The sequence below is a fragment of the Ammospiza nelsoni genome, chromosome 4 (assembly GCF_027579445.1).
Source record: "Ammospiza nelsoni isolate bAmmNel1 chromosome 4, bAmmNel1.pri, whole genome shotgun sequence".
Classification (NCBI taxonomy): Eukaryota; Metazoa; Chordata; class Aves; order Passeriformes; family Passerellidae; genus Ammospiza; species Ammospiza nelsoni.
The window spans coordinates 21012696-21027931 of record NC_080636.1 but is presented as its reverse complement, the minus strand read 5'-3'; the positions used below and the strand labels follow the sequence as shown (position 1 = coordinate 21027931).

The window sequence follows — 15236 nt, the reverse complement described above, 5'->3', positions numbered from 1 at the left end:
GAGGTTCAACAAGGCCGAGTGCTGGGTCCTGTCCCTGGGTCACAGCAACCCCTGCAGTGCCACAGCTGGGCCAGAGTGGCTGGAAAGGGCCCCATGGAAAAGGACCTGGGGGTGCTGGGTGAGAGTGGCTGAACATGAGCCAGGTGTGCCCAGGTGGCCAAGAAGGCCAATGGCAGCTGACCTGGATCAGCAGTGGTGTGACAGCAGGAGCAGGGCAGTGACTCCACCCTGTACTTCACAGAATCATTAAGGTTGGAAAAGCCCTCCAAGATCATGGAGTCCAGTCTTTGACCAAGCTGACTACCATCAACTCAACCACAGCACTGAGTGCCATGTCCAGTCATTTCTGGAACACCTGCAGGGATGGTGACTCCACCACTTCCCTGGGCAGCCCATTCCAATGCTTAACCACCCTTCTAGTGAAGAAATTCTTCCTAACAGCCAACCCAAACCTCCTCTGGCACAACCTGAAGCCATTTCCTCTTGTCCTGTCACCTGAGAGAAGAGACTGACCCTTACTTTGCTATAATCTTTCAGGAACTTGAAGAGTCATAAGATCCCCCCTTCAGCCTCCTTAGGCTCCATCCTTAGGGAAATGGTTCAACTCAATGATCAAGGGTCTTTTCCAACCTAAATCATTCTACAACTTTATGTACAGTATTCAAAGTCAAGCTGGTATCAAATACTTCACTTCCTGTTACCAAAGTTACCAAATACCACAACTTACTGGAATGTACAAAATCTATTTTGAATTTTAGTTTTGGAAAGTCTTCTCCTTACTATCTAAGTAATTAGTGGAAATTACTTGCTTTATCTTGTCCCCTTACTCATGAAGTATCTAAGATACAGGCCAGTTTGAGACAGTGTCTGCTCTCTAGCTGCTCTTTTTAAGCAGATTTTCTATGTAGCTGAGCACAGAACAACAAGCAACTCCTGATGGAACCAGCTTCTTGTTTTTTAAGTCCCACCAAGCTGTTATATTCAGCTGTTTGCTTGTGAGAAGGTGTTATTAGCTCACTGAGTGGGAAATGACAGCCTAGTCAAAATAAGCTGATCTCTAAAACTGTTTCTGTATGTTTGCCATCACATTCCCAGCCTTCCCTTGCAGAGTTGCTGCTGCAATAGCTACTGAAAGCCCCATCCTAAAAGCCTTTCAGAATTTCTGTTACCACTACTACCCATATAGCTTTATATTAGTCTCAGATTTTCTAGAAGTGCTAACTCCTTCCAAAATGATTTGCCATTTTTTTCCTAAATAACTACACTCTGAAATGTTCACTGGAAAGTACTTCTGGTCTACACATCTCAAGATAGAATGATGCAGTGGAGGGAAGAGTGAGGGAGAGAAAAGGGATACCTGATTATCTGGGACTATATTTTCATCACATGCACTGTCCCAGCCTCCCATGAGAGTACAGCCACGCCCCAGCAATGCAAATCTAGCAAAAGCTGTTTCTGGCCTGAAGTGTAACAAATGAGGAGTCCAGGGCAAAGGCAACACTGAACTCCATGCAACAAACCAAAAAGCACATTAAATTATGATCAAACCTCAACAAAAAATCAAATCAAACAACCTTTCTGCTTGAATACAGGGCAATTGGAGATAATGTTTGCAAACTCTGAAAGCCCAGAATACATATCCTATTACTTCTTACAGCCATGCAGATCAGCTAAAGGATATTCTTAGAGACAAACCCCCCTTAACATGTATACCAAGTTCTGCAGCAGAAGCTGGGTAAACCTAAACACTCATGAATTTGCAATAAACTTTCTGAGAATTTCTTACCATTCCAAGAACAGCAGCAGCTTTACAAGTAGCTGGTATCAAATACTGCACAAGAATCTCATCTTCTGATGGATGCACCTTTCTCAACTCTGTCAGTGTTGTGTACATCATCTCAAACTGATTCCTTTCTGTAAATAAGTCTGACACTGCCAGAAGCTATAAGGAAATTAAAATTGAATATAAAAAATTCCCATTAGGAGACAGCCAAAAATTGACTCTCCCTTCTGTTAAAATTGTGAGCAAAATATTCCTCAATTGATCTATTAAATGTGTAAACATTTACTCAAGGGTCTGAAATAACTATTACTATTGTTGTCCAGATTTAATTCCACCATTCACCTCTGATAATAATGACCTCCAAGAAGTCCTTTTTTACCAAAAAGTTTACAAAATCAAAGCCACTATAGGAAGTAACTCTGGGACATGAACATTGCTATTTACAATGTACTAAACCATCCCAAAATATACAACACATACTTCTCTTGCAGGGATAGTTTCATTTTAAGTCATAAGAATGATAGTGAATAATGGCTGTCAAGACACATGCCACACCTGTGTTCTTTAGTTTTGCTTCTACACTTAATAATCAACTTAATTCTCAAATATATTGTTGTTCCATCTTCATTTTCTTACAAAAGGATAGCATAAGAAAATCTTGCTTTAGCAAGTAGTCAAGTAAAATATAAACTGTCATTAAGTAGCAATAAAGCATTTGTAATGTAGCAGCAGAATATGAAATTCAGATGCTTAGAGAGCTTCAATCAGTCTAATGCTGTAGCTGCCCAAGCTGTATTTCTGTAATGCCCACAGAATAGCAGTGCCAAGAAAATTCTGTGTGCGCCTTACATTAAAAGATGCTTTATAAATGCTACTTAGTTCTGAACACTTGTAACAGAAGCTCAGTTATGACTCTGAATAACAACCGAGACTTACTGATCGCACCACTTCACTGATCAGAATCACTGGTGTTCTCTTGCTGGGGTTGGATGGCAATATCCACTGACTGTACAGCTCAAGCAGGAACTGAGAACAAGAATGGATGTCCACACCAGCTCGGTGTTTCCTGGAAGGAACAATAAACAAGTAGCTATTCTTAAACCCTGCTAAAATGCTTGATTTGAAATAATACAGTTATTTAACAGCACTCAATATAAAAGCCAGCTTATTGAACTCAATGAAGAAATAAAACCTTATCTCTGACTCAAAAGTGAGAAAAAAAAAAAGATACCTAGTGTTGATAGGAGAGGTAGGTGGTGAGGAAGGAGCAGGTACATCGTTCTCATCTTCTTCATCCTCACCCCACTCTTCTTCTCTCAGTGGAGTGATATTATTTCCTAACCATATAGAGTGTATAGAGACCTTGCAACACACACAAAAGAGAAAAACAAATAGCAAAGAAGTGCATTCAATTCCCCAGTAGTCAGCCTAGAAGAATCTTAGAAGCCAAACATATTTTCATTTAAATGACAGGCAAAACACAGCCTCTAGCTGAGGAGACACCCAGTTATGACCTATCCTGCATTATTCAGAGCTTTTAGTTTCTTTATGATGTCAAGCAATGCTTCTTAATTAATTTTTCAGAACTGGAGGAAATGTAATGAAAATCAAGTGTAAAGTTGTAAACAAACCTGTCCCAATTTATAATCCATATCTCCTATTTCTCGTTCAGTATTGATCTGCAGTAAGAGTTTTTCATGGCTGATAAGAGCACCTGCAATGAAACACAGGATGAATTTTTTTAAAAGTGCATAATAAAGCACATGTGAAAATGGCTTAATTTTCCACAAACTGGAATTCAAATTCTTCTGAGAGTACCTTTCCCACATTTTAAATGTGAAAGAAATTCAGTCTCCCCTTCCCCCCCACAAACAAGCACTTACCTGTAGTAGCAGGAGAAAGTGATGGCACAGGGTCCCAAGCTTGGTATAAGTGATGAGTAGCAATATTATCTCTCTTAGACACCATTGCCTGGATTTCCTGTTCAACAATTCCCCTGATAACACTTAGCTTCCTCCCAAACCTAAAAGCCCAAGAGAAATCAATTTTAGCAGATTTTTCCTTTAACAGTTTTTTGCAAGTCTGGCTCACACTGTAATGTTGTGTGTCTATGCTTATTTTCAGTATCAGGGAAATGAAATGTTGAAAAATATGTTCTGCACACTGTTTACTAGATTTTATTAAGATGTTATCTTTTTCAGATAATCTTTTAAGTCAGCAGGTTCACAATGCTAAATCCATGCAACTTGTATGTAAATAGATCCATCCATACATACTCTAACTTAGAAAATACAATCTACACATATTTTTTTTTACAACTAGACTAAGCAGCTGTTGTTATGTATTAACCACAAGTTTTATGAATTTGAAAACAAGTGAAAACAAATACCTCGTGTCCAGAGCTTTTAAAGCTTTGTTGCGGGGCTGCTGCTCCAAGCAGCTGACTGCTGGATTGCCTGCAACAGGGATGGTCATGGCACTCAGCACCAGGGAGGTTATGGCTTGCACTGCCAGAACATTGATCTGGGTCCTCTCTGTATCCTCCTGTAAAATGAACTCACTGTAATTTGAATTGTTAAAAAAAAAAATTCCAAAAGCTCTGAATATCAGTTTGTCAGGTTTCACTGACTTATCGTTAATAAGCCTGACACCTGCTCTTTTTCCCATCCAGAAATATATGTGACATAAAAAATGCACACAAAGCACTGACTGCAGCACCAGCACATCGTTCCTTCTCATCAGTCACTCTGCATGCACCCGTCTCTTGTCCCAACAGCATTAAAACCTCAAGATGTCCATTTCAGAACTTCTTTTAAAGTGTTCAGCCTCTTTCTTTGCAGCTACCCATTAGTTACTTGTTGAAACAAAGCATCAGACCACAAATGCATCTGATGTTCTTTAGAAGATGGTAACCAATGTTCAGCTTCCAAAAAATTTTATTTTTATTTCAGAAAATATTAACATACTGAAATTTACAACAGCACTTAAAATATCTGCAATTTTGAACATACGGATCTGCCTTGGAAAGCAAGGGAGCAATATTATTCTTGTTCAACAAATACTCTCTACATGACAAATAGGGAAAAACCAAGGGCTAGATTACCCTAAGTCTGACCCAACATGGCCATTAAGCAGAAAGCAGTTAAGTCAAGGTGTCCAAGCCTGTATAACCAACAGAAAATGCTAACCCAGCAAAGAGGGATGATGATTTCCTATTCCTTTTTGCAGTCTGACACATAGGAAGCAAGAGAAGCAAAACTCTTTGTCTGCTACTCAGGATCCACAGTTTGTCCTCTAAATTCTTCAAACTGCTTTAGGCTCTGCACCTACCATCAGGATCATGAACAAGCCTATGGAAAGAACCTTTCAGGTCAAAGAACTAGAACGCACTAAAATCAGTTTGCTAGTAGGTTAAGACAACTGAAGAGGGAAAATCTCTTTCATGATAGCCAAGTTCACTCTCATCTTGACTTTTCACAGCATCATCAAGGTTGGAAGAGACCTTCAGAGACCATCCAGTACAATCATTAATCCACTCCCACCATAATCACCCCTAGACCACGTCTCTAAGTGCCACATCCCTACTGAACACTTACAAAGACAGTGACTCCATCACCTCCCTGGGAAACTTATTCCAATGCCTAACCCCTCTTTCAGTGCAAATTCCTTTCCTAATATCCAATCTGAACCTCCCCTGGTGCAACTTAAGGAGTTCATTTGAGAGATGGCAGACAAGATCAATCCCCACCTGGCTACACCCTCCTTTCAGGTAGCTGTGGAGAGTGATGAGGATCCCCCTGAGCCTTTCTGAGACTAAACACCTTCAGCTCTCTTAGCCCCAGCCTCAGTTTTGTTGCTGCTCTTTGGACAGAAATATTTGGTATAGGAATTGGTACATAAATGCATATATTTTGTTATATAAATTAGACACAAATTCTGCTCTAAATTTCTTCAGCTGTGATCCCCAAATGCTCTCCACTGAATTTTGAACATTTACCTAAGCTAGAAGCCCAGATATCCAATACACAATCTAAAAGTGGGAGCAAGGCACATGAACATGCATCTTCAGGTCAACTAATTTCTAGTCAAGAATCTTACAAAAAAAACCCCAAAAACTGTGTTGAGTAATGTACTAATAAAGAGTTGAAACAGCTTCATTAATTTTTTTCCTCACTATTTGCATGCTTGCAGAGGCTCTAAGCCAGAAGATGGATGTGTCTGATCTCACTAGGATATGAGAAAAAGGAAATACAAAATAGAAAAAAAAATCCTTAGTGTTAATCACTTCTTTTCTGCTTTACAGTTTTATTAATAGAAACACTTTTCTTGGTTTAAGTAAAATTTCCTTTAACAATACAATGAATACATTACCTCTTGCTGGTTTTCCTCCTGGTCCATTACAATGGGCTGAGTTACAAGCACACCAAGCAAAGTAGCCCAAGTCTCTTCAAACTGAGTACGGCTGATCCACCCTATGGAAACACTCAGAGATAGCCATTGATGTCTCAATACAAAGCTAAACAAGGAACAGCACTAAAAAAAGGTACATTGTTTCCACAGGTTTAGTTTCATACCACTTCCTATTCATTTTGGTGGTGCTTGTAATGGAACAGGCTTTCCAGGGAAGTGCTCACAGCACCAAGCCTGACAGATTTTAATAAATGTTTAGACAATACTCTCGGGCCCATGGTGTGACTCTTGGGGATGGTGCTGTGCAGGGCCAGGAGTTGGGACTCGATCCTTGTGGGTCCCTTAAAATTCAGCTTATTCTGTGATTCTGTGATCTGCTAGGTGTGGACAGGAATGGCAGAGAACAACATTGCAGTTTCTCTCCTTCGGCTCCAAGACGATGGAGAGGACTGGAAACACTGTGCTAAGACACTCATAGAATGGTTTGGGTAGGAAGTACTTTTTCAGGACCTTCTTGTCCAACCCAAATATCTGATGTCTGAGCTGAAGGTAGGTTACAGAGGTATCTTATCCCAGGACTTTATACTGTGCATTAATAGAAAAAAGGGGGGGGGGGGGGGGGGGAGCAAAATATTCTCAAACATACTGTCAAGCACATGCTCCAGAAAACAAATGGTCATTCTGCAAGAACACACTGAAATCTCCATGAGCTGGAATAACTTTTGGCTTTATTTCTATAATTTATTCTCTTCATTGAACAAAATGTACACAATTACTAACCTGCTCTGAAATATGACCTGTCTTCCACATAAGCAACAAAAGTCAGCAAACAGTTTCGGATACAGTTATTCAGTAATTTCAAAACACAGGTAAATGCCCAATAAGAGCCAAGTGTATTCATTTAATTTTGTACATACCAAGTGTATTAATGCGGTAGATGAACTCCTTAAAGATTTCCTTTTCTTGGAGAAATTCTACTGGGATTTCAGGAAAAACTGTGCCAAAGTCACCTGAAGGCTTTGGTGACCAGCCTAATTTCCAGACCTAAAGAAGAATAATGAAAATTTAATTACCCAAACCAGATCTAGTATTTATATCACAGCTCTAAATATACAGGCACCCTTCAAAGGCAACAAGACATCAGCAAACAAAAGTAGTTCTCTAAACAGAAAAATACTCAAAGGAAGATGGAACATCTAACAAAACTTATATACAGTGGACACCACAATTGTTATTTTAGGGCTTTTTCCATCATACTTCCCACTGTAAATTAATTATCCAGTTTTATGGTCCAAGTTTAGATATAGAAGCAAGTAAGTTCCTGTCACGTATTTCAGTTTAGAAATTGTGCAGAAATGATGCTGAAATGGAATTTAAGGAAGACAGTTCACATACTATTGATGCCTGAAAAAGCACACTGATACCTCAGAAGGGGGCAAAAAAGTTTCAACCAGAAAACTTATGTTTTTACATCCCTTCAGAAACAGAGTGCTGAGAAACAGAGAAGTGGCCTTGCACATGTTGTTTGTTACTCAGTGTTCAAAAAGAAAACTGATTGATCAAACCAGCTGAAGGTTGAAGTCCTACTGTAGTAGAACTTCAGATGCAGCACCATGTTTGGTTTTCAAAGTTTTTCAATAACTTTTAAAGTCCTGAAAGCAAAGCATAATAAACATACCAAGGGAGGTACTCTGGTGTAGCTGTTCACTAGAGGCAGCCTTGCTAAACTGATGATGATGTTCTTGAGGACAGGAGTGAGAAATGCAGGGATGCTGCTGTTTCTTTTGTGCCCCAGTGACAAGACAGTCTGCAAGCATTCCACCATCTCAGCTATCATTTCACAGGCTGCAATTATGTGTTTTGTTTCTTTGTTGGGAGAGAAAGAAATTCAGCTTTACAAATCCACTCAAAAGACAAATAATTTAAAAAGACAGAAACACAAAAAATTCTTAACAAAAGAGTATGTTAATTAAAGAGGATAAAACCACAATAAGGACACAAACAATTTTTTAAAATTTAAAGTCCCACACTTTAAAAAGCTCAGTCTGTAGCATGCTGCACAGCTAACAGAAACCCCCAAAAGAAAAATCTGCATTAATGTATCACTTTCAAGAAAAAGCAACTATACCTGTAAAATTATGGCAACCTATATTTAATAGGCATTTACCAAATACAAATAAGGTCTCAGATGAACTTGCATTGTTAAAAATAATAGTAATGGAAAGGGTACCAAGAATATTTCTTCAGTGAACGTTCAGGGTAGAAGCAAAATTCAGTGTTTACTTACTCTGTACATTTGAATCACTTTCCCCCTCACTTAAAGGTTTTGAAGTATTCTTTCTTTCAGGACTCAGAAGTTGATTACCAGGTTCCACAGCAACTGAATTGGAGAAAATATTTGAATGATACAGCTATTACCTATTTCATATTCCATTTTTTAATCAACACCACATAGTAGTCAAATGTTTGACACATCCAAGGCATTTGCCAAGTTCAAAAGTAAACACTAAATTTTAAACAGAAAATTAAAGTAGTAAAAGCTAAATGTGTCAAACTAATTATTAATAAGAACTCCAAGGAAATATTCCAGACACACAGCATTTGATCAATGATGACTGGCAATCTATTAACAAAACTTTTCTCCTAGCTGATCAAACGGCACTCACCTGCTTCTATGATAAATCTAATGCAGTTAATTAAGGAGCAAGCATATGTCACATGAGCTGCAGAAGACAGCAAATTCCAGAGACTAGGCTGCTGTAGTGTCAGACAGCAACAATCCAGACCAGCTTGAAGATCTACACTTAATGGAATCTGGTCATGCACTAAATGCCATGATAGTGCCTGTAAAAAAAGAGAAGTTCCCCATTAACAGCAAACTCTCAAAACAGAACTTCTAACCGAGAGTGAATTTTTTTAACTCAGCAAAATGTAAAGTATTAGTAGCAAATAATATTGGTTTTTTTCCCCCGAGAAAACACTATTTATTTTAAGTACAAGAAAATTATCTATATATTGTTAAGTGTCCCAAAAATCAGTGCAAGACCCATTCTCCCAAATGCCAGCAGCAGTCCATCAATCAATCAACCTCTCCTTGTATAAAGCTGTCCTTGTCCCACAACCCAAACCTGATTTACTAGCAAAAGTCAAACATAAACACTAAGAAGAAATTTCTACAGTTAAGACAAAAGAATTGCCCCAAACAAAATTACTCAGTGCCGATCAGTTTAAGACTTTTTCCCATCCTGAAATATATGTGACATAAACAATGCACACAAAGCACTGACTGCAACAGCAACACATCCTTCCTTCTCATCAGTCACATCAGAGTTGTTCCCTCTCCCAACATTTCATCACATCTTTAATTATGGTGTACTTTCTTACCTCTACTGACATCACTACGAATTTCAGGATGTCACCCTCTTTGTCAGGAGGAACACGGAGACCAGCTGGTAGTTTTGAGAGTAACAACAAATACTGAGCCAGTGCACGACAAAGTGTCATCATAGACTGATACATCACCTCATCTCCTATAAAATAAGACTGGATGAAATCTAGCAGTTGCAATTTTTTTCCATTCAATAAACCTTTTTCAGAACTATTTCATAAGCACTTTTATGCCAGGTATCTTGATTTTTTTTTTTAAATAGTAAGTTCATGTATTCACAAGACATCTGTAAAGTATCTTTGCAGAGGAGAGAATAAACTTTAAAAGACCATTATTTCTATTACCAAAGATGTCGCTTAGTTTTTTCCAGTAGGCTGATGGCTCAGTTGGCAATAGTGGCTGAAAAACCTGATGGTTGGCTGGAAGGTTTTGTACAGCAGAAGACACATGGTCCAGAGTTACCCTTCGAGCTGTTTCAAAGAGGCTGCTCTTCTGCTCCCTTGAGATCTCATTCATGCCAAGGCTTAAACAAGGTGCTAGCAAGCTTAGGTTGAATTCCTGAAATCAAAGAGGAAATTTTAAAAAATTGCTTTTAAAGTCAAACTAAGTAACTGGTGGTATTATTCTAATACACCAATGTGAAGGCAAATTTAGAGTTTATTGATTAACTAACTTATTACTAGCACCTCTGCTCTACTGTGGTGTAACAACATGGTTTAGCTCACACTGGCTCCAAATTTCAATTCCAACCAGTACCATTTTGGAAAGAAAAATCAATATGCTTATTCCAAATTTTCAGGACAATGTGTGAATAAAGCTTAAGGATGACATATGTAAAGGAATCTTCAAGTAATAATTTTTCAAACAAATCAAGCTTTTTTTCTATTATTTCTGCATACCAGCAGCAAATATAATGGTGATAATTTGAACAAAAGACATCCTTAGATACAAGTTGTCCTTTATGCCAGATTTACTGTCTGTGGCCTGTTACTAGCTTACTGCAAGTCATCCAGCACAGATATTGAAGAGGTGACAGAAACAGCTGGCCTTGGAAGAGACTGTATGGTAAATCAAGATTATGTAAAACTGTAAAATTGGATTTTTCTGATTGCAATACATAAATAAACCTTTGCTTCCACTCAATCTACTCAACCTGTACTACTAGTAAGTTACTATTAGCAACATTGCTAGACAGATATCCACTGTTTTACACAAATATCTACCATTTTAGTTTCTAATATTAAGTGAATTAGTATTATCAGTATATATTATCAGCATTACACAAATTTGAAATGTTTACATTTAAGAATCTAAACACTTCGGAATGTAATCTATTAATACTACCAATAGGAACACTTGAACTAATTTCATCATCTTCCTCTGACCAAGTTACCTTGCTGGTCATGAAGGAGTTGAGGTCAGGCTGAGGAATCCTATTTACCAGCTCTGCTCCTTCCAGAAGTGCTGAGTCAGACCTGATGTAACACTGTGACCGCACTAGGGACACATACCAGTCCTTCAACAATCAAAAAAGGAAATTTATTACATACTTGTTTCCAAAAAACAACACAGGATATGGAGGGAGAACTGCTCTTTAGCACTGAATGCCTAAGACATTCATAGGCTACATTATTTAAGAAAACCAAAACCCTTAAATTAAAAATCAAGGCAAAACAAACGAGTGGTGAATGGAAATGGAACATCTTAAACTGGACCAATGAATGTTCAGTGACAAACTGTCTATTTCCATAAGGTCTGGACAGGAAATGAGGAAAAACTGATCTTAATATAGAGTGCAGGTACTTGTATTAGGATCCTAAACCTGACCAGACAATCTAGAAAAAAAGCATGGGATACTCAATAGTCACAGAAATATAACACTAATTAGAGAAAAAACAATATTATAATGAAGGAAGAAAAGTCTTCAAATTATATATATATATATATATATATATATATATATATATATATATATCACAGAATCACAGAATTTTCAAGACTGGAAGAGACCTATAAGATCATCTAGTCCAGCCGATGTTCTAACTGTTCAACTAGATCATGGCAGCAAGTGCCACATATATATAAATAATAAATGTAAATTATATTTTTTTTTTTCAGAGATTCAAATAAATTTGCTGACACTAATTAATTAGAACACAACTCAACCTGTCAGAGTTCAAGGAGCACCAGGACAGTGCTATTAGTGATAGGATTTATTTTTATGTAGCCCTGTGAGAAGTAGGGAGTTGGACTCATTGATCCTTATGAGTCCCTTCCAATGTAAGATATTCTATGATTCTGTGAACCATGCACAAGTTGTAGGGGAAGCACAAAAACTACTTTTGTTTAGAATTTACAGAGACAGACAAAGGAGATTTTGGGGGTAATTTGAAGACAAAGCTATGGGTAAATGGTTTCTGGGCACAGCATTTTCTCCTGCTGTCCAAGTAGGTCTCAACATCTCCCCTAAGCCAGTGACTGCTCAGACTCATCCCAACTTCCAGCTAATCAAATAATTTTTGCCATCTCAGTTACAGAAGTTTCCTATCACTGTGTATCACTATAGAACATGGAGAGAAGAAAAGGAGAAATTATTTGTACCATGGGACAAACTAGAAAAAAGGAAGACAGAAGGCCCCAAGACTTGCTGTTAGCCTTCCAATTCTCTTGGAAATAAACATGTCTAAATTCATGAAAGACAGAAACATTCCAGTATTCTTGATTGTTCTCTGAAAGTAATTTGAAGCTGAGAAGGACAAACTGAACAAGCAATGTTTAACTTCCAAGAGACAGCCAACAACTTTCAGCAAATGAATAAAACTAATAACTGTAGTAAAACACATCAAGAAAACAAGATTTAGCTGTCTCTATTGAACTGCATATAAATCTTTCCATTAAAGTTGAACAAAGAAACAAAACTTGGTAAATTTTTCACAGCACTGTCAATATAACAAACATCTATGTTTGTGCTAATCATCCATCCTAAGTTCAACAGTCAGCCAATACACATGAAATTAATCACTGATCTATATTTGAGATACAATATGACAATCCTGAGAGGATTAGCTGCACAGTAAAAATAAGCTGCATTTAAATATTTTGTAAAGAATAAAGCTTGTTTATAGCCAAGGCAGTTCTAGTGACTCTTTCTAAACATAATCTTACTTTGTCTAGAACTACATTCTCTAAAGGTGGTTGATCTTCTCCATCCAGTGGGTGTGAGGTGACCAGAGGTGAGGGACTGGTTGTGTCTGGAGCTACCATGAGACGAAACCTATCCAGGAGTGAGTAGAGTCTTTGGTGTCTGAAAACAGAAGAACACATCAGCAGAGGGCTACCTCAGCTTTGTAAATAATTTAAAAATAGAAAGACATCCAGTGACTCAATTCCAATCCCAGGACAGAAAAGCAGTAGGGTCTTCAGTTTTTTGTTAGATACATGCAGTCACATGATGCAAACTTTCTTCAGGTATCAGAGGCCAAAATTAATTAACTCAGCATCATCAACAAATAAAGATTTAAATTTAATTTAGTGTTAAAATTAGTGATATACCTAATCTTAAAATACAGCTTTCTTTATCCAGCACATCTTTTAATGAGTAAGAAGAGTCAAAGTTAGTGTACCGATTATTTGACTACAAGAAAATACATTTTAACAGATGCTAACCAATAATCCACTAAAACTATACTTCTATTAAAAAAAATGATCCCTCACTGTACTAAAATCTCCAGTTTCTGGATTTATATCAGTGTCAGAAATTTTTTTTTGTTCAGGTTTTTTTGTGTTTTTTTTTCAAATTCCACTACTGCTATCAAGAACTTGTACAAAGTAATTTTTAATTTTTTTTTCTTATTAAATTGAACATTACCTATGTAGGCACATTACTATTGATCTACTGCAGTCTCGCATTTTAGGTTCTTTCCCCTACTTATTTCAGTCAACAGATATTAACCTCAAACAGCAATGACAAGAAGAGTAAGTAAGAATCTTTCCAACATCAAATAGAAGTTTTTTAAAAAATTAGTAATTTGCTCTTTTTTATACAAGCAGTTTAAACAGCCAGAAGACTAAACAGTTAAAACTTTTAACACAGTACTCTGGGAGGAAAAAAAACAAACTAAAAAAACCCCAAGCCCATTTAGCTTGAACTGACAATATTTTGCAAGTTTGAGGAAAATAAAGTTCGCTTTAGCAAAACACATTTCGTCAAGAAATTAATTTGCAGCTGCTGTCTCTCAAAAGTTAAATACTGAGTGGGATGCAGGAAAGAGAATTTGAAGCAACCCTATAGAGCCTGCTTCAGTTCTTAAGTAGTTGTTATTGCAAATTCAACTCCAGCCAGCACAACCGCCCCTTGGGCCAGAACACGCCAGCATCTTATAAGAGGCTTTAATCCCAGTTTACTCCCCAAACCAACCCACTATCTGACCTCTAGGAAAAAAGCCAAAATGTGGGAAAACAGAATGAGCACAATTTGTATTAGAACATTACTTAGTTTGACATTTTAATGGTATTTTTGTTATTTTTTACCTTGCTGCTAATCCACTGTTTTGAAGGTACTCCTGAATCCTATCCAGTTCTTCAACTGGTAACTGAGCAATGCTATTCTATATGAAAAAAATCACAAGAATTTCACAGGACAGACAGAGGTAAAACCCCAAAAATACTTTTACCGGATCAACAATAAAGAGAAATAAAGTAAACATTCATTCTTGGGTTTCTGTGCTTGAAATGGCTCCCAGGGTATTAGAAAGTCTCTTCTTTCCGAGCCCCATGACTGAAGAAGTTGAAATTCATTGGTTTTGCTTTTCAAGGTTGTTTATTTGTTCTTATCTATTACATTCCTTCTCTGACCTGCTGAGATCTGTCTGGCAGGTCAGTTTGTGGCACACTGACCGCCCTTGGGGTGGTGTTAGCTTTTTATACTAAGAATTACGTGTACTTTATTTACAATAATTTTCCAATACCTATCATCTAACAGTCTGTCTCTACTCTAAACCAATCTATAAGTGTCACCATCACAGCAAAAGATGGAGGACAGGAAGAAGAAGGACAGGACATGCCCAGATTCCTCCACCTTGCCCCTTGAAGCCCCATTCTAAATCCCCAAAATTCTACTTTTTCGCTCTGTGATAAATTAACTATTATTCTACTCAAACTCTTGTGCTTTGTAACTCTTCACACAAAGTTGGTAATTGTTTCCATGGGCTAAAATGGAAGGCACAGGTGTTTTTGACTCTGTGCCAAGGTCTCCGAGCCCCTTGCCAGGGTCTCAAGCCATCCAGGGCAGTTAGAGGAATGTCCTGGGTTCCGACAATTCATGCATCTCTATACAAAGTAAAAAACTTTGTCAAATGAAATCACTTAACCATATTTTGATGTCCTTTAAACCATTGCTCTTGACAAGCCTGGTAGCACCAAAAGTGCCTCCCAGGGCAGGCGGGGATTGCTGTGTACCTGCAGAGTTGCTGCCAGCAGCATCTCCACGCGGCGGCAGGCCAGGGTGTCCACCATGCGCGCCAGCACGCGGAAGGGCGTGCACAGCAGCTTGTCCACGTACAGCGTCAGCACTGCCCCCGACTGGCTCAGGTGGATTCCCTCCAAGCACTGCAAGGTCTTCTTCAGGGTTGTGGGCTTCATGTTCAGCATGGAACA

At 38.0% G+C, this 15236-nt stretch overlaps 1 protein-coding gene across 1 annotated transcript in view; it reads right to left on the bottom strand.

Moving 5' to 3' along the window:
* HTT (huntingtin) overlaps positions 1 to 15236 on the bottom strand; it is an 82672-nt gene that overhangs the window by 10442 nt on the left and 56994 nt on the right. Inside the window, exons 44-60 of the mRNA XM_059471387.1 lie at positions 15039 to 15215; positions 14112 to 14188; positions 12747 to 12885; positions 10975 to 11097; positions 9926 to 10139; positions 9578 to 9723; positions 8860 to 9037; positions 8481 to 8573; positions 7872 to 8059; positions 7111 to 7237; positions 6155 to 6255; positions 4173 to 4327; positions 3667 to 3806; positions 3415 to 3497; positions 3015 to 3145; positions 2720 to 2849; positions 1787 to 1942 (exon numbers count right to left, since the gene is read on the bottom strand). Coding sequence (XP_059327370.1) covers positions 1787 to 1942; positions 2720 to 2849; positions 3015 to 3145; positions 3415 to 3497; positions 3667 to 3806; positions 4173 to 4327; positions 6155 to 6255; positions 7111 to 7237; positions 7872 to 8059; positions 8481 to 8573; positions 8860 to 9037; positions 9578 to 9723; positions 9926 to 10139; positions 10975 to 11097; positions 12747 to 12885; positions 14112 to 14188; positions 15039 to 15215 — 2358 coding nt within the window. The remainder of the gene's footprint in view (positions 1 to 1786; positions 1943 to 2719; positions 2850 to 3014; positions 3146 to 3414; positions 3498 to 3666; positions 3807 to 4172; positions 4328 to 6154; positions 6256 to 7110; positions 7238 to 7871; positions 8060 to 8480; positions 8574 to 8859; positions 9038 to 9577; positions 9724 to 9925; positions 10140 to 10974; positions 11098 to 12746; positions 12886 to 14111; positions 14189 to 15038; positions 15216 to 15236) is intronic.